Source organism: Coregonus lavaretus, assembly GCF_964263955.1.
Source record: "Coregonus lavaretus genome assembly, chromosome: 4".
NCBI classification, from domain to species: domain Eukaryota; kingdom Metazoa; phylum Chordata; class Actinopteri; order Salmoniformes; family Salmonidae; genus Coregonus; species Coregonus lavaretus.
In genome coordinates this window covers 17,665,505-17,686,720 of record NC_139991.1, presented here as the reverse complement: position 1 = coordinate 17,686,720, position 21,216 = coordinate 17,665,505, and the positions used below count along the sequence as shown (strand labels likewise).

Genomic DNA, 21,216 nt, shown 5'->3' with positions numbered 1-21,216 from the left:
AGTGGGGAGTTTCTTATTCTGAAGGGGAAGGGCCATAGCTATAATTTCAGAGTCCGAAGCATAACAGCACATTTTGTTTTCGTTGTTGTTCGAGCAAGCAGGGTAAGTAAATACCTGTTTAGTTAAAAATTTCCAGCTTCATAATCATTACTTAACAATAACAATAGGTGTATTTGAACCGAAAATATGAACTAACGTAACTATTTTAGAGTTAATGTGGTGTGGTTGGCTATCTAGCATAGCTTTAGCTACACAGCTAATTCTAGCTACACAGCTAATGTTAGCTCCTGTAGCTAACGTAACCTTTGTCCTGCCAGCTGATCAAGTCTGGACTTTTTAAATATTCAACCGGTGTTGAGCATACATAAATTCATCAGTTTTTCTGCGCTCTGGCACACTCAGACGAGAGTGCTCTGAAATCGGAGTAGATGGCCATTGTCACACTACTTAGCCGGTGCCGATACGATATATATTACGATTCGATGTTTCAAACATATCTCACCATATGTCTACTGCCGAGGGACAAGAGAGCCATGATAACTAGTTTTGATCAGTCAGGGAAATGAAACTTCTGAAAACCAATTGGCACCCTATTTAAAAAGATGGAAAACAAACTATGAAGGAAAAATACTGGAGTTTTGGTGCAGGTACAGCCAACTAGCGCAAAATGTATATTGCGATATTGTCAAAATTATATGATATTATCATCAAACATTTTATCCCGATATGTAACTGTATATATTTTTACCCCATCACTCGTTAAATCCAGTTCTTAATTGAAACAATAACAAATCAGGCACCACGCCCCTGTTTTGGTAAAAAGCTGAGGGATGGGCCTGGAGAAATGTAACCACTCTGAAATTCACAAACCACTATCAAAATGATAGTTTTAACCATGTTTTGAGGCTATACCGTGTTTGTTTAGATTTACATTGTTTACACACATTAGATTAAAACAAGCTTATATTTTGGGCTCTGGTGGGATACAACATTTGAACTAAGCTTATGAGGCATTTATAAGTTATTTTTCAAGAGTTAATGGGTATATATAATTAATTGATAAGTCCAAAAATTGATGTAGCAGCTAAGGATTCTAGCTTTAAATGATTCTTGTCTCTTTTTTTTTTCTCCAGAAGTGACAGTCAGCAGAAATCAAAATCATGAACAATTATCCTGGGATATGCTTAGTGTTCTGTTTTGCAATATTTGGATTGGGTAAGCCATCATTTTTTTTGTCTTCACGCTCTGCCATTGAAGTTGGTTCTTTGATACTGTTGAGTCTCACCTAGCTCTCAAGAACTGAAGGCCATACAGCCATAGGGTTTGCATTTACAATGCTCTGTCTAACTGTTAATAATCACTGCATGCAATACGGTTATGCAATATGGAAACCTCAAACTGTACTTTTATATCACCCTCAAATAATTGTACAAATACAAAATATGCATTTACTGTGTGCCGTTTTAACAGATTCCCACAGAGGTGTTTTGCATTGCACTTCCTGAGCTAATGGAAACTCAGGAGGAAACAAAAGCTTGAAGCTGTGTTAGACAAAAAACATCAGTTGAAATTTGTGGTAAAACAGTATGTTTTGTATTTGTAAAGTTATTTTTGGATGATAATCAAGTTGTGTTCAAGTTTTCCAAAACTATAACGCAATCTAGGTGGAGCATTTCACATTTGACCAAATCACATCAGCTAATCAAAAGGGATGTGGAATGACTCGAGTCAGGAGAACGGCTAAGTGTCTCACCTTGTTTTCTCAGGCTCTGCCATCCGCTGTGTCAAATGCCAGGATTACACAGGGAGCTGCACAAAAACACAGGACTGCAGTTATGAGGATGCCTGCCTGACACTGACTGAGAGAGGTGCAGTAAAATGTGTAATCTGAAACAAATTATGAAAGTACTCCATGTTTCTGCATTATCCTATGTTCTTTGGCACAGGGGGACAGACATATCGGCAGTGCATCAAGTACTCTGACTGCGACTTCAATCGACTGGCCCAGACGTTCCCAGCTGTACCAAACTTCAACTTCAAGTGCTGCACCAGTGACCTATGCAATGGAGCCACATCCATTGGCACTGGCAAGCCCTTGCTGGGCCTTCTGGCCTCATTGGCAGTGATGTGGTGGTGTATGCACTAACCTCTCCCCACACTTACGCCTTAGAAGCTCTAATGCTGCCTTTCTACTCAACATAAGCCGCTGATGGAATGGCAAGCAGGAAGATATGGGCCAATGGCTCATGCTGAAAATATGCCCTATTAGTATTTGCCTGACTTACTGTTGATCATTTGTAATGTATAATATTTAATTTGACTCTTTGCACTTAATTTATTTTTTAAAGCTTTCTATGATAACCTATTTGTTGATTACCAATGCTTTGTGCTTCAGCCCAAGGGCTGAAAATAGGAAACGTGCTCATGAGTTTGGAAAAGGTATATCATTCAAACAATCCGCTTTTGAGGCTTGTAAAATGGACTTTGGCACTTAACAATTTCCATCTAAGGCGGTTTGCTCAGAATTATGACAGGTATTGCTCCATTAGGTTGTCTATAGTTTGCTGACCAAAGTTACTGTAATGTGCTTAAATGTAAGGGATAATTTGAGAAATGTTTGAGTTGTTGTATGTCTGTGATTGAGTGAATTGAAAATGCAAATTCTGTAAAATTCATGATGTGGAATTTGGAACTAAAGGTCATTTTGGGTGATACATTTGTTCACACGCAATGCCTTCACTGCTCTTGTAATGCGTAGCGGCATACCCTGTTAGAGAACATAACTTTGCCTGTTTTATAGGAGTCTATTAAACCAACCTGTCTTTTTTTAAAGGGCACTGTATAGACCTTTTTGGATTAAATATTTCACATGGATGGTGTTATCTTTTTTTCATTTTAATCTCTGGCCAATAAATAAGATATTGCCAAAAAAGCCATATTTATTTGTCAGAAGGGTGCCTTCATGTTTATTCTATTTACCTTCATGTTTTGATTCAGAGGAATTCATAGCGTCGTTTGACAGTGGACTACAGCAATCTTAGTCTTAGTATTGAAGAAAGAATGGAGTTTGTTTTGTAAAAGTTCTCCACATCTTTGGTTAGAAAGAGTAGCTAGAAGAGTAGTGCAGACTGGCATACTTATTAATTTGCCACTAGTCTACAACATGAGCCAAGGAATCCCTCTAGTGGTTAACTAATGGTGTATCTTATAAGTGAAAATGGCATGTTCTTGAGTGTGATTGGAAATGTGTTTCAAAATGCATGCTAATATCTCAGCAAAATGATTGTTGATTATAGATTTTTATGAACAAGGCAGGATCTCAAAACATGTTTTGAATACACTCTATTACTTTTAGTTTGTTAGAGTTAAACTCTGAGCAAGCATTGAGAAAAGCATCATACAGAACATTTGCAGAGTGGTTTAATTTGATCCAGTCTGGGAGACTGACTGTTTGAAGTTAGTGCATGTAATCCGTGATGCTTAATTTCCCCATTTCCTTTTACACTCATACTGATACGTTCTGTTGTGGGGGAGTTTGTCACAGAGGAGTTGGCTTTTCTGATCAACACTGCAGCCAAATCCAAGGTCCTTAACTATGACAACATCCATGGCTTATCATTTAAAACCTAGTAGAGAGATGCCAGAGGCCATATTCCCCTGTACACTACCGTTTGACCCCGTGCCCTTCATAAATGTCATCCTGTTTGGACAGCTGGATGAGCCAAATAGCATAGAACAAGAAAGGAAGTAAGTGAGAGAGCAATAGCAAATAGAAGTAAAAAGGATGCACAGTGGTAGGAACTTGAGATAGTTTTGGTGCATTGTTAAGAGGTTACAAGTTAGTATGGCTTGAGTGGGCACTATCAAACAGCTTTTACTTGGTGTCTTGATGCCTGACTTTTATACATAGCATGAACAATAGCCATTAATAAAGTAACCCATGATACAGAGCACAGCAAGAAAGTGCATTATGGCCCTTGGCCTGTGTCAAGTAGAATTTGTCAAATGTGATTTTCAAAACTCGGACGTGAGATTAAATGTTGTATATCAATCTGAGCAACCTAATTTGCCTGAATAGGCCTAAATCACAGTGTTTCAGATAGAGTTGCTGAGATTAACCATTCTGGGGACAAGAACCTGTTGTTCTTTCACACATTTGAGAGGAGAAAGTGGTGTTTCAATATTTACACAGTGTCACTGTGACATCCAATAAACCATTGGCCCATTGGTTATGCTAACGACATGCCACAGTCTTAACTCAAAGGTACTCATCCTCTATTGACGTTGTCTTTTCACTCTCCAGACCACAGACATAGGGCCCAGTGTTGTGTAAGATGCCTCAATGTTTGTGCTATTTACTGTTAAATTAAAAGAATGTGGGATGCTCTGGCAACAGATGTGTGCCATCACAACAAGCAAATCAAATTGTAACCCTTCGGGTCAAATCATGATGCTGACCAAGCCCGTAGAGACACATTATTACGGGAATTAACTGTTAGTCAGTTTCCAGGACATGACCGAATGGGAACCACTGAAGGCTGTACAGTATGACACAATTACGTATATGTCCATATTGACAATAGTAGCAATAGTAGGATTCGTGTTAACTTTGTGTTATTAACATTTCTTTAATTTGTGCTGAAGCACTTATTGGATCAATTTCTTTATCAAAATGCCCAAAAATGTGCTGGCACAGTAAGTCACTAGTCTAAAACAGGATACACAGCCATCCTGACCTTGGAGATAACATGAATAACTTTTCCCCAGAATTCTAATGGTAGTACTCCCCTGAGTATCATCAAGACAACAGCACAGGCTTATATTGTATGTGCCCCACATGTTCTGTATGTATTTGCCCTGGTGAGCATCTATTAACAGACTGTTTATTGTTTGCAACTCTTATTGTCTTTTATGCTTCAATGTGACTGGCATTGTTCCGACAGTGTGCAAAGGAGAGTGTTGGTATGTATACATTGTGTGTATTTTGTAATATTTGTGCACAGTTTGTGTGTACTGTGGGACAGGGAGAATGAGGTCTGTTTGCAGGTCTCACAAAGCTTCTCTGGGGTGGTCTGAGAAGAGGAGAGCAGGGGAGTGGGTGGGGCTGAGAGACAGGGCGATCTACTATATCTGGAGCAGGGGGATTCACAGAGCACTAGTGAGACACACCTCCAAGCCTGGACAAAAAGGACCTGAGACAGGAGAAGAGTAGTTTCAGTGGAATATGGGAACACGCTATCATCACTGAAGTCAGTTTTCAATAAGTTCAGAAGAAGAATACCCTGATCTTCAGGTGTTGAGGTAAGCCTTGTAATAATTTACATAAATATTGTTATTTGATGTACATAGTATTCTTGTCAAACACTAGATTCTTATTTGCTTGACCGATGGTGATTCCGTCAACCCCCTGAGTCCTAGGTTCCTGTTATATGGCATACAATAGGAGTCTATATATTTTTTTTTATGAATTCATTTTTTTTTCAGATGCTGTGTACAAGACTCAACACAGAAGTTGCCATGAAAGCAGAGACATTGACCTGGAGACATTGAAAACAAGAGAAAAAATATAAATTTCTTAACCCTGCAACAGGAGACAGTGGCTGGTCACAGACTCTCACATTTATCCCCTCTGCCCATCACATTTATGTCGGACTCTGAGCTGCTGCCCTCAGCATCCACCTCTCCGCCCCCGTTTCACCAGTGTGACTACAGAGAATGGAGACCCACATGGGTAATCATACCCTCAGTCTATCTCCTGGTATTTGTTTTGGGCTCCTTTGGAAATGGGCTTGTCCTCTGGGCATACCTTGATCAACCTGAGGGTAAACCAGCCGGCATGGGGACCTGCACCAAGCGGCGTCTTCAGCAACCTGGAAGGAGCTCTACCCCCAAGTTGCCGGACTCCTCTCGTTCCCTTACTGACTCACTCATTGCCAGCCTGGCAGCAGCAGACCTGGCTTTTGTGATAACCCTGCCCTTATGGGCAGCCCACACAGCACTAGACTACCACTGGCCCTTTGGCAAGCCTCTTTGCCAAGTCAGCAGCTATTTAGTGGCCCTCAACATGTATGCCAGTGTGTTCTCCCTCACGGTCCTGAGCATGGAGCGTTACTGGGTTATTGCTGGCCGACGGCGGTCCAGTAGGGCCCAGGGGAGTGGCGTCTGCCGAGCAGCTTGGGTAGTGGGGAGCGTTTGGGTGGTGGCAGGTATCCTTGCTCTGCCTGCGCTACTACTGAGGACTGTAAGGGAGGTGGATGTAGGGGGTGAGTATGAAGAAGACTGGCAGACAACTGAAGAAGAGGAACACTCAGTTCATGATCACATGCCCATGTTCATCTCCTCCTGTATGATGGACTACTCTGGTCTGATCTCAGCAGAGCTGGAGGAAGATGACAGGGAGCAGGCAGAGCTACTGTGGATGGCGGCTCTAGGACTTAAATCCACCTTGGTTGGCTTTCTGTTGCCTCTGATCATCTTACTGATCTGTTACTGCTCCCTAGGCCGCCTCCTCAGCCGCCATTTTGGACAGGGTCCTCACCCCGACCGCCGACGCCAACGCCGCCTTTTGCGAGTCATCGTCACCTTAGTGCTAGCCTTCTTCCTCTGCTGGCTTCCCCTTCATGCCAACAAGACACTTTCCATGCTCATGGAGTTAGAGCTGCTGCCCTACTCCTGCCCATTTGACCGGACGCTGGTTGCAGCTCACCCCTACGCCACCTGTCTAGGGTATGTCAATAGTTGCCTCAACCCCCTTCTGTATGCTTGTTGTGATGTGGCCTTTCGGAAGCGTTGCCGGGCCTTACTGCAGTGGTTGTGGTGCAGGGGTAGGTGTGGGAGTCCAGTGACAGTAGATGAGGAGGAGAATAAGGAACAGGCCAGCCGGAGTTCTGCAATTCCTTCTGGAACACGAGACGGGAAATGGAATTGAGGGGCAGGATGACGTGAGGCATGGCAGAGGCTGAGAGGATGGTTGGAGTGCTGTGGCGCCTCAGTCGGAAGAGGATACTAATAAACAGAGACGGATATCCTGGGAAATGTGCAACCCTTAGTGTATTCACGTAACCCCTCAGGAGATACACAAACTCAATAAATACCACTTTATCTTCCAAGGAGATAAAAAGGAGACCTTCTAGAAAGACACTTGCAACAAAGAAAATGTATATTATGTGCTACCAAGCCAACAGATGGGTTTTCTGTATATCTTTTTTGATATAGCTACATAACAATATGTATGAAATACGCATTCAATTTCAATACTAAGAATTGTGAATCGAATATCCCTGTTTTTCTAAATGAATGCTTCTCTGTTAAGGACAGTGATGTTCACACAAGCTTTCTCCAGTCCATGAGAATCATGTGACCCGCTGAGGTGGAGGCGGCAGAAATGTTGTTACCAAATGAAATCCTTTAGCCATGGAACTGGTACAGTTCATAGTTTCCCACGGAGGCACATGGCACTCTCCCTGACACACACACACACACCCACACACACACACACACACACACAGACACCCACACACAAAGCGAGAGGGAGCTTTTCAGTTTATAAGGATGTGAATTATGTATTCCTTTGTGACTCATAAGATTGCATTAATACAGAATCTTTAGTGCCAAACTTTCATTGAGGAAGCTTGACTACATGTGGCACTGGATGCAACCTGGTCTCAGAGCATTTCGTATTATTCTGTATGTAAATCCGAAACGCTCCATTTAGTATATGTTACGTTTAATATGTTATGTATTAATTTGTGGATGTCCATCATCCATTTCGTATGATATGTTACGAATTACAATTCGTTTGATATGTTACGAATTTGCTAAATGTACAATATGTTACAAATTTGCAAAAATGATGATATGTTACGAATTCCAATTTGTTGTGGCTAACGTTAGCTAGGTGGCTAGGTGACTGACGCTAATGTTAGCTAGCTGGCTAACGTTAGCTAGGCTAGGGGTTAAGGTTAGGGGTTAGGGTTAAGGTTAGGAGTTAGGTTAAAGGGTTAGGGTTACGGGAAGGGTTAGCAAAAAGGGTTAAGGTTAGGGTTAGGGCAAGGGTTAGCTAACATACTAAGTAGTTGCAAAGTAGTTAAAAATAAGTAAGTTGTTGAAAAGTTGCTAATTAGCTAAAATGCTAAAGTTGTCCGTGATGAGATTTGAACACGCGTTATATGTCCATCCACCCTGACCAACCATCCTCCTTTCGTTTTTGCCTTAAGTAACCTCTGTCTTGTGTAACCATGACAAACGTAACATATCATACTAATCTGAGTGTCCCGGATTTACATTAACTATGTTACATCTAGTCTATGAGACCAGGTGGTGAGAAGAGTGGAAGATGGGAACAATGTTGAATAAACCATGGTAGGTGGATTAGACACCATTAAATGTTCCTCGCCAACAGGATCCTGACATGTTGCATGTTAAAAAGGTGGACTTTGTATCATTTATTGCATTGGTTATAAACTGCACAGCGCAAACAAAGAGGAAATCTGAGAAAATAGGCATCTTTGTGAGTGTGGCTGAAATTTTTTTGGGACTCAGGGATTTTACAGCAAAGGCATTACAATCAAATAAATGTTAATAAAAAGTTATTTGTCACATGCTTCGTAAACAGCATGTGTAGAATAACAGTGAAATGCTTACTTACGGGTCCTTTTCCAACAATGCAGAGTTAAAAGTAGGAGGAATAAATAAGTAGGCCTAAAAATAACATGGCTATATACAGGGAGAACCAGTACAGAGTAGATGTGCAGGAATACAAGGTAATTGAGGTAGCTATGTACATATGGCAAGGGTAAAGTGACTAGGCAACAGGATAGATAATAGACAGTGGCAGCAGCGTACTGTATGTAGTGTGAGTGTGTGTGTGTGTGTGTGTGTGTGTGTGTGTGTGTGTGTGTGTGTGTGTGTGTGTGTGTGTGTGACCGACCAGTATCTTTGATGAGGGGCCAGGAGCTGATCTACACTGCCCATCAAAGGGGCTCTGGCAAAGACCTCACCTCCAGCCTTACCTCTTGCCTGCTCACCAACGGTTGTTGAGTGAGTGTGGCGTCAGTATGCATGTGTGCGCGTGTTATGTGTGTGTGGGCATATGCAGTGTGTGTGTGTGTTGGGGTGTCAGTGTAAGCACAGGTATGTGTGAGTGTGTGGATAGAGTCCAGTGTACATAGAGTCAGTGCAAGAGATTTGCTGCTGCAAAAGTATATGTGTGAGTTGGGTTTCAGTGTAAATATGTGTGCGTGTGTGAGTAGAGTCCAGTGTGTGTTCAAAGAATCAGTGCAAGAGAGTTAGTGCAAAAAAGGGACAATGCAGGTAGTCCGTGTAGCCATTTGATTAGCTATTTAGCAGTCTTGTTTAGCAGTTTTATGGTTTGGGGGTAAAGGCTGTTCAGGGTCCTGTTGGTTCCGCTTGCCGTGCAGTAGCAGAGAGAACAGTCTATAGCTTGGGTGGCTGGAGTCTTTGACAATTTTTTGGGCCTTCCTTTGACACCACCTGGAATAGAGGTCCTGGAAGGATGATGTACTGGGCCGTACTCACCACCCTCTGTTGAGTTTTGCGGTCGGGTGCCTTGCCAAGCGGTGATGCAGCCAGTCAAGATGCTCTCAATGGTGTAGCTGTATACATTTTTTAAGGATCTGAGGGCCCATGCCAAATCTTTTCAGCCTCCTGAGGGGGAAGAGGCGCTGTCATGCCCTCTTCACAACTGTGTGGGTGTGTGTGGACCATGTTAATTCCTTAGAGATGTGGACACAGAGGAACTTGAAGCTCTCGACCCGCTCCACTGCAGCCCCGTCGATGTGGATGGGGGCATGCTTGCTTCTCTGTTTCCTGTAGTCCACGATCAGCTCCTTTGACTTGCTGATGTTGAGGGAGAGGTTGTTGTCCTGGCACCACACTGCCAGGTCTCTGACCTCCTCCCTATAGGCTGCCTCTGTAATAGTGTTGCTTCCGTCCCTCTCCTCGCCCCAATCTGGGCTTGAACCAGGGACCCTCTGCCAGTGGTGTAAAGTACTTAAGCAAAAATACTTGAAAGTACTACTTAAGTAGTTTTTTGGGGTATCTGTACTTTACTTTACTATTTACATTTTTGACAACTTTTCCTTTTACTTCACTACATTCCTAAATAAAATGATATACTTTTTACTCCATACATTTTCCCTGATACCCAAAAGTACTCGTTACATTTTGAATGCTTAGCAGGACAGGAAAATTGTGTAATTCACACACTTATCAAGAGATCATCCCTGTTCATCCCTACTGCCTCTGATCTGGCGGACTCACTGAACACATGCTTTTTTTTGTAAAAGATGTCTGAGCGTTGGAGCGTGCCCCTTGCTATCCGTAAATTTAAAAAACAAGAAAATGGTGCTTAATATAAGGAATTCGAAATGATTTATACTTTGACTTTTGATACTTAAGTATATTTTAGCAATTACATTTACTTTTGATACTTAAGTATATTTAAAACCAAATACTTTTAGACTTTTACTCAAGTAGGATTTTACTGGGTGACTTTCACTTTTACTTTAGTCATTTTCTATTAAGATATCTTTACTTTTACTCAAGTATGAAAATGGGGTACTTTTTTCACCACTGCCCTCTGCACACATTGATAACTGTCACCCTCGAAGCATCGTTACCTATCGCTCCACAAAAGCCCTGGCCCTTGCAGATCAAGGGAAACAACTACTTCATGGTCTCGGAGCGAGTGACGTCACCTATAGAAATTCCACTAGCGAGCACCGCTAACAACCCAGTCTCTCATTAACTATGTACTAAATGTACAAATAAGCACAATGTTTTTATGTACAATTAGCACAAACTCATGGCGCATCAAACTCAATCAATACCAGAGACCTCTGATGCTACGCCCCTTCTGAATCCCTTTAAACTCGATGCGCTCTGTGTTTGTGCTATTAGTACAATTAAACATAACTGCTTATTTGGATGCTGCTAGCTAGCTATTTTACAGTAAGAACGTGACGTAAGTTATCGGACAAGAAATGACAAATAATCTAGTATGTTCTGTATTTGGCCCGCATAATTCTAACTCGTATTTTATTTCATTCAGTTACGTATATTGGTAGGAGTGAGTGTAACCTCCCGAGTGGCGCAGTGGTCTAAACTGTTCGAATCCAGGCTCTGTCGTATGCAGGCCGCGACTGGGAGACCCATGGGGCGGCGCACAATTGGCCCAGCGTCGTCTAGGGGAGCCTGCAGGGATGTAGCTCAGTTGGTAGAGCATGGCGTTTGCAACGCTAGGGTTGTGGGTTTGATTCCCACGGGGGGCCAGTATGAAAAAAATAATAATGTATGCACTCACTAACTGTAAGTCGCTCTGGATAAGAGCGTCTGCTAAATGACGTAAATGTATTTAAACAGTGGATAAGGTTGGGGTTAAAGGTGTAGTGTTAGGATATTTCTTTGCTTTTGTTTATTTTATTTTTCAAGGATGGGGCGGCGCACAATTGGCCCAGCGTCGTGCAGGGTAGGGGAGGGAATGGCCGGCAGGGATGTAGAGCATGGCGTTGTGGGTTCAATTCCCACGGGGGGCCAGTATGAAAAATAAAACGATAATGTAAGTCGCTCTGGATAAGAGCGTCTGCTAAAATGACTAAAATGTAAAATGTAAGGAAAGATAAGGGAGTTGAACTCCAGTCTAGTAGGTGGCGGTAATGCAACAAATTGGATGCCAACCGCCGTTAAACCTCATTGAAGAAGAAGAAGAAGAAGTACCCGTACAGTAGGTGGCGGCAATACACCTTATCGGTTGTAATCTGCTGATAAATATCAAAGAAGAAGAAGAAGAAGAAGAAGAGCCCACCAAGAAGTAGACAAGAGAAAAGATGGCGTCGCTGAATGACAGATCAGTTTGGGATGAGGTGGAGGTTTGTTCCTTGAATTAATGGGTTTGCATGTGTTTATCAATTTATTTTGATTAAAACATGTATTATTTGAATAAATATATGTGATCGTAATTAGGAAGTCAACATGTATCCGATCAACGAAAGAGCTTATTATTATGCCAGCTAGCATAGCTACAACTACAAGTTAACGTTAGCTAGCCTGTTTAAATTGATGGGAGAGTGACACAGGTAATTTGCAAGTTTTCTTAATGTTAGCCTGGTCACATAACACGAATATTTGGCTTGGTATTTAGCCTATTAATGTAGTCAACTAGTTATCAAGTTTCTGGTCACTTAATATCTGACGTTTACTATCTACTTTGTTAGCTAGTAACTAACGTTACACACACTGAGATTCGTAAACCTATCTGCAAGTTGTTAGCTAACTTGGCAAGCTAACGTTAGCCTGGCTATTTTGCTTGTCTTATAGCCGCTAGCTAGCTATCTAGGCTAGTTAGCTTATAGTTAGGTATCATGATTGGCTAATTTTTTGATCAATGTGTTTCTTCAATGGCTTGCTAAGTTAACGTTAGCTAGCTGGTCGGCTAGCTAGCTAGTAACGTTAACTCACAAACGTCGTCATACATTAGTACAGTAACGGTTAGCTAGATGTTAGTGTATACCCTTAACGGTAGCAGCTAGCTACGTTATATCATAACATTACAATTTTGTTTGTCTAGGATGGGATCGGCGAAGAAGTCCTCAAAATGTCGACTGAAGAGATCGTTCAGCGGACACGTCTTCTGGACAGTGAAATAAAGGTAGATGGCTAGCTAGTCATTTTAGCTGCTATTGGTGTATCGGATGGCCCACATTTTTTTTTTTTTTTACTTCATATTTGTTGTGTCCACCTTATACTTTACCCCAACATTTTTTAAATGACGATATGAAAAGTGTGAATATGTTGTGCCTAGGTCTATACATTCAATTGGACTCTTATGTTGTAGATCATGAAGAGTGAGGTGTTGAGGGTAACCCATGAGCTGCAGGCCATGAAGGACAAAATCAAAGAAAACACAGAGAAGATCAAAGTGAACAAGACCCTGCCATACCTGGTCTCCAATGTCATCGAGGTAGGAGCATGTACGCTTTTGTCTCAATGTCACATTAAAATGTTTGATGTCTTATTGTATTGAACAGTTTAGTATCAAAAGCTCAATTATTGTGAAGCTGTGTTGAAGCTAATTGTCAGTTAATGACCATGCAACATTTTACATTTACGTCATTTAGCAGACGCTCTTATCCAGAGCGACTTACAAATTGGTGCATTCACCTTATAGCCAGTGGGATAACTACTTTACAAAGTTTTCTTTTTTTCTTTTCTTTTTTTTGGGGTGGGTGGGTGGGGTAATGGGGGGTAGAAGGATTACTTTATCCTATCCCAGGTATTCCTTAAAGAGGTGGGGTTTCAAATGTCTCCGGAAGGTGGTGAGTGACTCCGCTGTCCTGGCGTCGTGAGGGAGCTTGTTCCACCATTGGGGTGCCAGAGCAGCGAACAGTTTTGACTGGGCTGAGCGGGAACTGTGCTTCCGCAGAGGTAGGGGAGCCAGCAGGCCAGAGGTGGATGAACGCAATGCCCTCGTTTGGGTGTAGGGACTGATCAGAGCCTGAAGGTACGGAGGTGCCGTTCCCCTCACAGCTCCGTAGGCAAGCACCATGGTCTTGTAGCAGATGCGAGCTTCAACTGGAAGCCAGCGGGGTGACGTGAGAGAACTTGGGAAGGTTGAACACCAGACTTGTGTCTGGATCAACGCAGGTTGGGTTTGAGATGTCTTAAAACTGTCTTGCAGCTTCTGGATGTGGACCCAAATGACCAGGAGGAGGATGGAGCAAACATTGATCTAGACTCCCAGAGGAAGGGCAAATGTGCTGTCATCAAAACATCTACAAGACAGGTAAGTAACAACTAGGAATATGTCCAATCCAGTGTTTTCTGAAGCAGTCATTTAGCTGTGGTGCTGCGCCACGGCAAAATCATTGCCGCCACGGCAAAAGAAATATAGAACATGAAAAAATATTTATTCCGAGGCACTCTTTGAAGATGCTGGAACAGTCCACATTTACGTTTCCTCTGCAAACAAAACTAGTAATGAATAGAAAAATCTGACAACCCCATAATAGAATAGTTTATCCATTTATCTAGTCTGCTTATTTTGTGTTCTTTGCAAAATTAATATTCCTCTTGAGGTGCATTCGAGTTACGAGTGCCTTAGGGAGGGAATTCCCTGAATTGAATATAGGCTGTAAAAATAGGCTACATCTATTTAGGCTACTCAAACTTTTACCAGCCGCACCGTTTTACACTTTATATGGCCTGCGTATGGTCTAATGAACGAACGCCTGAATTAATGTGATAATGAACTGAATTATCAAAAACAAATAGGCTTACCTGCTTGAACTTTGTGTAGGATGTGTATCCATCTACGGTGTTGTTGTCCTTCTAAACTAGGGATGTCACTCGTGCAGCACCGGTTTCCACGATGGTGTTGTAGCCTATTCCCTTATCATAATTTTTATTTTAATTTCTCCGGTTAGGCCTACGTTAGCCATTTTCACGTGAGCTAGGCTATAGTAAAGTTTCGTATTATCACGTGTGAAGAGGGAACATAAGCTCTGTGCGTCGACAAATTTGAACGTTTTAGCACCACACAATGCGTGCGTGGCTAGTAGCCTTATGTCTGCCTCGCCACTCACAGAATGGAATTCGCAACACAACAAAATCCTGGGTTAAAAAAAAAGTGTCTTATCTTGATTTTAAATGTTTCCGACCATCATGTAATGGTTTTGAACCGCAAGCCGACCACGGGTTGAAAGAATGTTTTAATTCCACCCGCCAGCTGATTTTTTTGCAGCTCACCCACGGGGCACCGTGGGTATCCGACCCGATGCAGGACTCTGCTAGGATTAGCCCAATAGGGTAAATGCAGATAGGCAACCCCATGCTTCAGCATACAGTGGGGAAAAAAGTATTTAGTCAGCCACCAATTATTTTCCACCATAATTTTCAAATAAATTCATAAAAAATCCTACAATGTGATTTTCTGGATTTTATTTTCTCATTTTGTCTGTCATAGTTGACGTGTACCTATGATGAAAATTACAGGCCTCTCTCATCTTTTTAAGTGGGAGAACTTGCACAATTGGTGGCTGACTAAATACTTTTTTCCCCCACTGTATTTATTTATAGCCACTATGCTGCATCAGTTGGGCTACAGGTGAAAATGCTTATTGTTAATTGCATACCTGATAATATGCTATTAACAATATGTACAAAATAATTGTAACAAATAATTTAACAATGTTATTTTGCTCATTTCTGGAGGTGGAAATTATATTTTAGATGGTGTCAGCATAATTGTATTTTCATTAATTTTTGAGTAAAATGGCCTTTTAAAAAGTCACCAGAACAAAATAAAATAAATCAGCCCCTGCGACCTTTTGCCCCCACTGCTACTAATGTTTCCAGAGGAAACACTGGTCCGATCTATACTCCCAAGTTCAACTGCATTTCAATCAGTACCGTTCCTGTGTCCTCCTTAGTAAACTAAAACAGTTATTAATAGGAGTTATTCAGTAGTGGTAGTTGACATCGGCTGCCCCTTTTGTGCTCTTGCAGACATACTTCCTCCCAGTCATTGGCTTGGTGGATGCAGAGAAACTGAAGCCGGGAGACCTTGTGGTAAGCCCTTACGTGATCACTTGAGTCCTTGAGTAGCAGCTCCCTCTGCTCAACAAGCAATGGATGTATTTTTTGGTTATGCTTGAGTGTCACATGTACTTTTTCTCTTTCCCTGTGGTGATAACCAGGGGGTAAACAAGGACTCATACCTGATCTTGGAGACCCTGCCCACAGAGTACGACTCCAGAGTCAAAGCCATGGAGGTGGACGAGCGCCCCACTGAACAGTACAGTGACATTGGTGGATTAGACAAACAGATCCAGGAGGTCCGATATTATCATTTTAATCTTATCTCTTTAGACACTCATGTGAATGTAATTGCAGTTTTAGTAACATGTGATGCTATTCTTTCGACTTACAGCTGGTGGAAGCAATCGTTCTGCCCATGAACCACAAGGAGAAGTTTGAGAACCTGGGTATTCAGCCACCTAAGGGGGTTTTGATGTATGGCCCCCCAGGCACAGGGAAAACCCTACTGGCTAGGGCCTGTGCTGCCCAGACCAAGGTAAAACAAAACACTGACTCTATGGCTTGCATTTTAGCAAGGGGTTGTTTGTTAGTGCGGAAGTGTCAACTCCTCTTCTGCTTTAGGTAAAATGGTGTAGACAGGTGGAGTTTGATTTACCTTTCATCCTACTACAGGCCACATTCCTCAAGCTGGCTGGCCCACAGCTGGTCCAGATGTTCATTGGTGACGGTGCCAAGCTGGTCCGAGACGCCTTTGCCCTGGCCAAGGAGAAGGCCCCCTCTATCATCTTCATAGATGAGCTGGACGCCATTGGAACGAAACGGTGAGTGGTGCAGTTAAACTATGAGTCCTATACACTGTAAACCAGCTACCGAAAATAAGTTTCACAGTTGCTTTCCATAGCTGTTGAATAGCATCGACACAAACCTCTGATCCCTTTGATTTCTCCAGGTTTGACAGTGAGAAAGCAGGTGACAGAGAGGTCCAGAGAACTATGCTTGAGCTCCTCAACCAGCTGGATGGGTTCCAGCCCAACATGCAAGTTAAGGTATTACTCAGTTAACTTTTTTTTCTTAATCAGCTGTATTTGAGGTATCCAAGAGACCTGGTACCTAAGGAGACCTGACTGTTTCACTATGCTATGAGGAGGCCCTATAGTGTTAGCCTGGCTCACGTGACTCAGAAGGCAGGGAGAGCTGTGACACACTGGTCTGGATAGGAGGCTGTTGTAAATGCATTATTGATTGGTTCTCTTCGCATAATCTTTTTGTGCAGTGTGAACACTCCAAAGGAACTCGGACCCCTCGAAAGAGCCCCCGAAGAGAACCGAACTGAGACCATCTCGAGAGGTGGTCTTAGTTCTGTTTGCTTGAATTCCGCGGTCCGGTTCCCTTTTTTAGGGCAATGTGAACACAAAGCACCGTTTCCCCTGCAATAACCCCTCACATTGGTGCCACAAAAGAAAGAAGATGATGATGTGCAGGTTCTTGGAAAAAACATGTGCTGTTTTTGGATATTGATTAGCGATTGTCAAGGATGCACCGACATTACAAAATATGTGTTTTGTACTGACATGATGTTCAGATTATTTGTTTGCAATATGTGATCTTTAGACTAGAGAACTTCACGGGTCCAACAGACCTGAAATTCTAACTGACCCGAAACCCAGAGCGGGTTAGGGTCCTAAATTCTGACTTGTCTCGGATCTGTATTTACCAACTGGACCCGATTGGACCTGACCTCTGTTAATTTATTGTTTGTGTGTTGAGAACTGCGCGAGCTTGTTATGTCAGCCAATTGTAACTCAATAAAACAAATAGTTTATGTCCAGCTGAAACTGGTCCAGCTGCTCACCTCATGAGCTCCTGCTGCTGAGGAGAGAGAGAGAGAGTAAAAGGGGCCTTGGACTAGGCTACTGTTGATTGTGAAGATGGAGAAAGAGTATAGTGAAACGAAGCCGACAAAAAAGTTTTTATATTGTAGTGGACAAATATTAGAAGAACGTTGGCGCTGCCAAATGGACTGTGTGCAACTCACTATTCAGGTTTGATACAATTTTATACCTTCCATTTATTTATTTTGGAATGTATTATTAATTGTTTAGTCATTAATAATAATAATGATAAGCTTGTTGTAAAATAAATAACATTAGCCTATTGCTGTCATTTGTTTGGTAGGCCTACGGTAGGTAATCGCCTTTGTTGGTATTAGCTGCAATATAGGCCGAGCCTGTTAAACCTTTTTGAAGATTTCATGCTGTTGAGCCATTTTCATTAGCCAAATTAAGTTCCAGCTGTAATGTTTGCCGCAATATAACGTTAATAGAATTACCGGTAGGCCTATGCTACTCGCACTCAAACCATGAAAAGGATCAACCAAAGAGGGCAAGATGCAAAACGTAATTTAATGCCACAATATAATAACCTGTTCTTATAAACAATGACTTGACTTACTTTTATTACCCTTATAAAGTTAAGCAACTTTTGTTTGGTGTGGTATGGTTATTATTAGGCTTAGCTACTGCAGGCCTATGAAGGCAGTGCGAACTGGCACTCCGACAGTTGAACTTGAGGAGAGAAATAATGTTTAATGCCTACCAGAGTTACTCCTTTTAATCGAACAATATAATATTCGGATAGAAAATTAACGAATTTGCCTCCTTCTGTACGCCTATATCTGTACTGCAGTAGTAGCCTATCTGACTAGTGTAAAGAAGTCGATGTCTGGAACATGGCGCCGGCTTATCTCTATCTTTCTCTCTAGGACTAGGCCTAAGCTTGTCTCCCTTAATATTAACAAATAATATGTATGAATATCATACAGTGGACGCCTATGCCGATATGCATGCAATGCCCTGATGCATTTAGCTCTCAAATCTCTGACAGCTAAACCGTGAGGTAGACAATTCTTGTTTTAGTAAACGATAGACTAAAGTTTTTAACATTTTTTTTTTTTTTTTTTTTTTTAACATGGTACACATCGAAACACGAATCGTTTTTTAGTCATTTGTTATTGGCAGTTTATAAGGATACGTAACTGGATCATTTGGCCAATACGACTTGTTTATTGATGACGTTGGCAGCGACCAATTTTAGGTTTCTTTCTCTCCCTCTGTCTACTCTTGGATCTGAATGGGCCTCTTAGATCCGAACCAGCAGTTGTCTGTTTGCCATGGGCCTTTTCTGAACGGGTAAGACTGTCCTCGGGTCCATTCGGGAACGGGTCTCCGTTTTTTGAAGAAGTATTTATGCATATCGGGTCGGGTGGGAAAGACACAAATCAATTTCAGAACGGGTCCAACTTTTTGTACCCGTGAAGACCTCTACTTTAGACTAAGAGTTTCATAAGCTGTTTATTCGATTGCGGGGTTTGAATAGTGAGAAGACAACATATTTGGTCACAGGGTACAAAGTCTATGCTAGTTATTTTAGGGGCAGTAGCCTACAGTGGGTGTACAATTTTGAATTATAGCATTATTTAATCTGCAGTTATTATTCTGCTATTTATTCTGTTACCAATCATATTTACATGTTAATATTATCTTCAGATTATAATTGTCTCATCTTTTAACTAAACGCAATCTAGCTTCCAAAATGTGAGTAGGTATATCTAGCTGTACGATAACACGTTCTGATGGAATGGCTGGTCCTGCACTTTGTAAAAACCCAGAGTGCATTGAGTGAATGTTGGGAAAAGATCTTGGTTCCTTTCTAAACATAGCAATGTGAATACAAAGAGTACTCAGGACCACAAAATAGGTGACGTGAACTGGCAAAAGAGTTGAGTCCTCATTCAAAGGCAAGGGCAGTGTGAATACAAACAAGTTATTTTGCTATTTTTTTACCACAGAGTTCACTTTTAAAGAGGGCTGAGAACGGTTATTTTAAACACCCTCAAATGTTTTATCTTTCCTGGGGGGGTTGAGACCTCTCGTTGTTTGGATTTGAAAATCCAACAGTTGTAATGAAAGGTGGTGGCGATCAGGGACTGTGTGTGGGTGTTTGAGTGAGAGAGAAAGACACGGAGGAGAAACGATCAGTAAAACCACAGCCCCCTTCATTATCGACGCATCGTGCCGACAACATCAAAACAGTCTTTCCAGACTGAGGTCAGGAGGACTTGGAGTTAGGTGTTAGCCAGACTACTATTTTGTACGCTGACACCTTGACTTTCTGATCCTCTTTTGCCAGGTTATCGCTGCCACTAACAGGGTGGATATCCTAGATCCCGCACTGCTGCGTTCTGGACGTCTGGACCGTAAGATTGAGTTCCCAATGCCCAATGAGGAAGCACGAGCCCGCATCATGCAGATTCACTCACGCAAGATGAACGTCAGGTTTGGACCAATCCACTATGCTTCATCCTACATTAGCCAAATTGATATGCATGTTATGGTTTATAATTAAGTGAACTCTAGCTCGGAAGATCTAAGTTATACACTTGTTTGTCATGTATTATTCAGAATCTGATTGGTATCCCCTCCACTGCTTTGTTCCCACAGCCCTGATGTCAACTACGAGGAGCTGGCCAGGTGCACTGATGACTTCAACGGTGCCCAGTGCAAAGCAGTGTGTGTGGAGGCGGTGAGTAGTACCTTTTATAAACATGCACAAAGCAGCCCTATTAACTAAAGTACAGTTATGTTGTTTCCTTTCCCTTGGTGAAAGTTTTATCAGTGACCTGCGTGTCAAGGTTTTGATTGTAAGACTTAATTTGCAATTTTTTCCCCTTTACATTTTTTTATCACAGCTATATTGACCTGGATGCATTTAGCAACGACAAGAACAAACAAGGATTTTACTTTCTTTCCCTTAATCTTTTCTCTTCCAGGGTATGATCGCCCTTCGCAGGGGGGCAACTGAGCTCAATCATGAGGACTACATGGAAGGCATCTTGGAAGTACAGGCCAAGAAGAAGGCCAACCTGCAGTACTATGCCTAAGGGCCTGGCTCTTCAGGGGAAGGATGTGTGTGTGTGTCCAAAACATGAACCAATCTCTGTACTATAATGCAGCCATAATAGATTGTCCCCATTAGTGTGCAACATTAACACTAATAGCCACTTCTCTCTCTTTGGGTTTGATTGGTTCATTGCGGCTTCGATAGTTAAGTTGTGAGGCAGGGACTGGAGACACGTTTTGGCTTCTTACAGTATCTATGGTCCATGAAAGAATAAAAAGCCTTTTTCCATTAATACATTTGCCCTTCTTTGGCTGGATGAAAACAAGCTGTGGCATAGAAATGTTTATTTACATAAATATTATGAAAGGGGCACTTCGTCACCATATTCATTCTATCTAGCACCATACTAGTGAAGAGGAATTTTGCCACCATATTTGGGTATTTCCGATGGAGATGATTGTCCGACAAACATATTTTGACAGATGCTACTCGTCCGGAAATAGTTCACTGGAGAAAAACATGATTTAATCGGTGTTCATGCATCCGTCTCTGGCCTCATCTCTAGCACCATACACATTAACTGTCCCAGGTCGGACCCAGACACCTGAATTCTCCCTCTGACTAAAGGTACATTTGGGAAACTAATCACCTATTGTCATTCTATTTGGTTTGTGTAGCAAATATTCATTTTCAGTTCAGGGTGTAACTTGACTGAAATGACTCGTTTTGAATCAAGGTTTTAGGGGACCGCTACACACTTCC

The 21,216-nt window shown here is 42.0% G+C and overlaps 3 protein-coding genes across 4 annotated transcripts; all 3 read left to right on the top strand.

Annotated features, from left to right (window-relative positions):
- On the top strand, nucleotides 1–2,874 carry LOC311127244 (CD59 glycoprotein-like). Its single transcript, XM_084159045.1, has 4 exons — nucleotides 1–102; nucleotides 1,134–1,215; nucleotides 1,767–1,868; nucleotides 1,947–2,874. Exons 2-4 carry the CDS (start codon nucleotides 1,161–1,163, stop codon nucleotides 2,144–2,146), a joined length of 357 nt encoding a protein of 118 aa, XP_084015171.1. The 5' UTR covers nucleotides 1–102; nucleotides 1,134–1,160; the 3' UTR covers nucleotides 2,147–2,874.
- A 2,770-nt stretch (nucleotides 2,875–5,644) lies between these two features.
- On the top strand, nucleotides 5,645–6,928 carry LOC311127085 (apelin receptor B-like; the record flags this gene model as incomplete). Its single annotated transcript, XM_084158851.1, has 1 exon — nucleotides 5,645–6,928. The coding sequence occupies one exon, from the start codon at nucleotides 5,645–5,647 to the stop codon at nucleotides 6,926–6,928; it is 1,284 nt and encodes a 427-aa protein (XP_084014977.1).
- A 4,812-nt stretch (nucleotides 6,929–11,740) lies between these two features.
- LOC311127343 (26S proteasome regulatory subunit 6A-B) lies at nucleotides 11,741–20,748 on the top strand. Of its 2 annotated transcripts, none has more exons than XM_084159170.1 (12): nucleotides 11,741–11,888; nucleotides 12,587–12,667; nucleotides 12,854–12,979; nucleotides 13,697–13,801; nucleotides 15,523–15,585; nucleotides 15,714–15,851; nucleotides 15,947–16,090; nucleotides 16,228–16,376; nucleotides 16,505–16,601; nucleotides 19,744–19,889; nucleotides 20,055–20,136; nucleotides 20,384–20,748. In XM_084159170.1, exons 1-12 carry the CDS (start codon nucleotides 11,847–11,849, stop codon nucleotides 20,492–20,494), a joined length of 1,284 nt encoding a protein of 427 aa, XP_084015296.1. In that variant the 5' UTR covers nucleotides 11,741–11,846; the 3' UTR covers nucleotides 20,495–20,748. The 2 variants fall into 2 exon arrangements, with proteins under 2 accessions (XP_084015296.1, XP_084015297.1); XM_084159171.1 differs by having other exon boundaries at nucleotides 11,785–11,882.
- The last annotated feature ends 468 nt before the right edge of the window (nucleotides 20,749–21,216 follow it).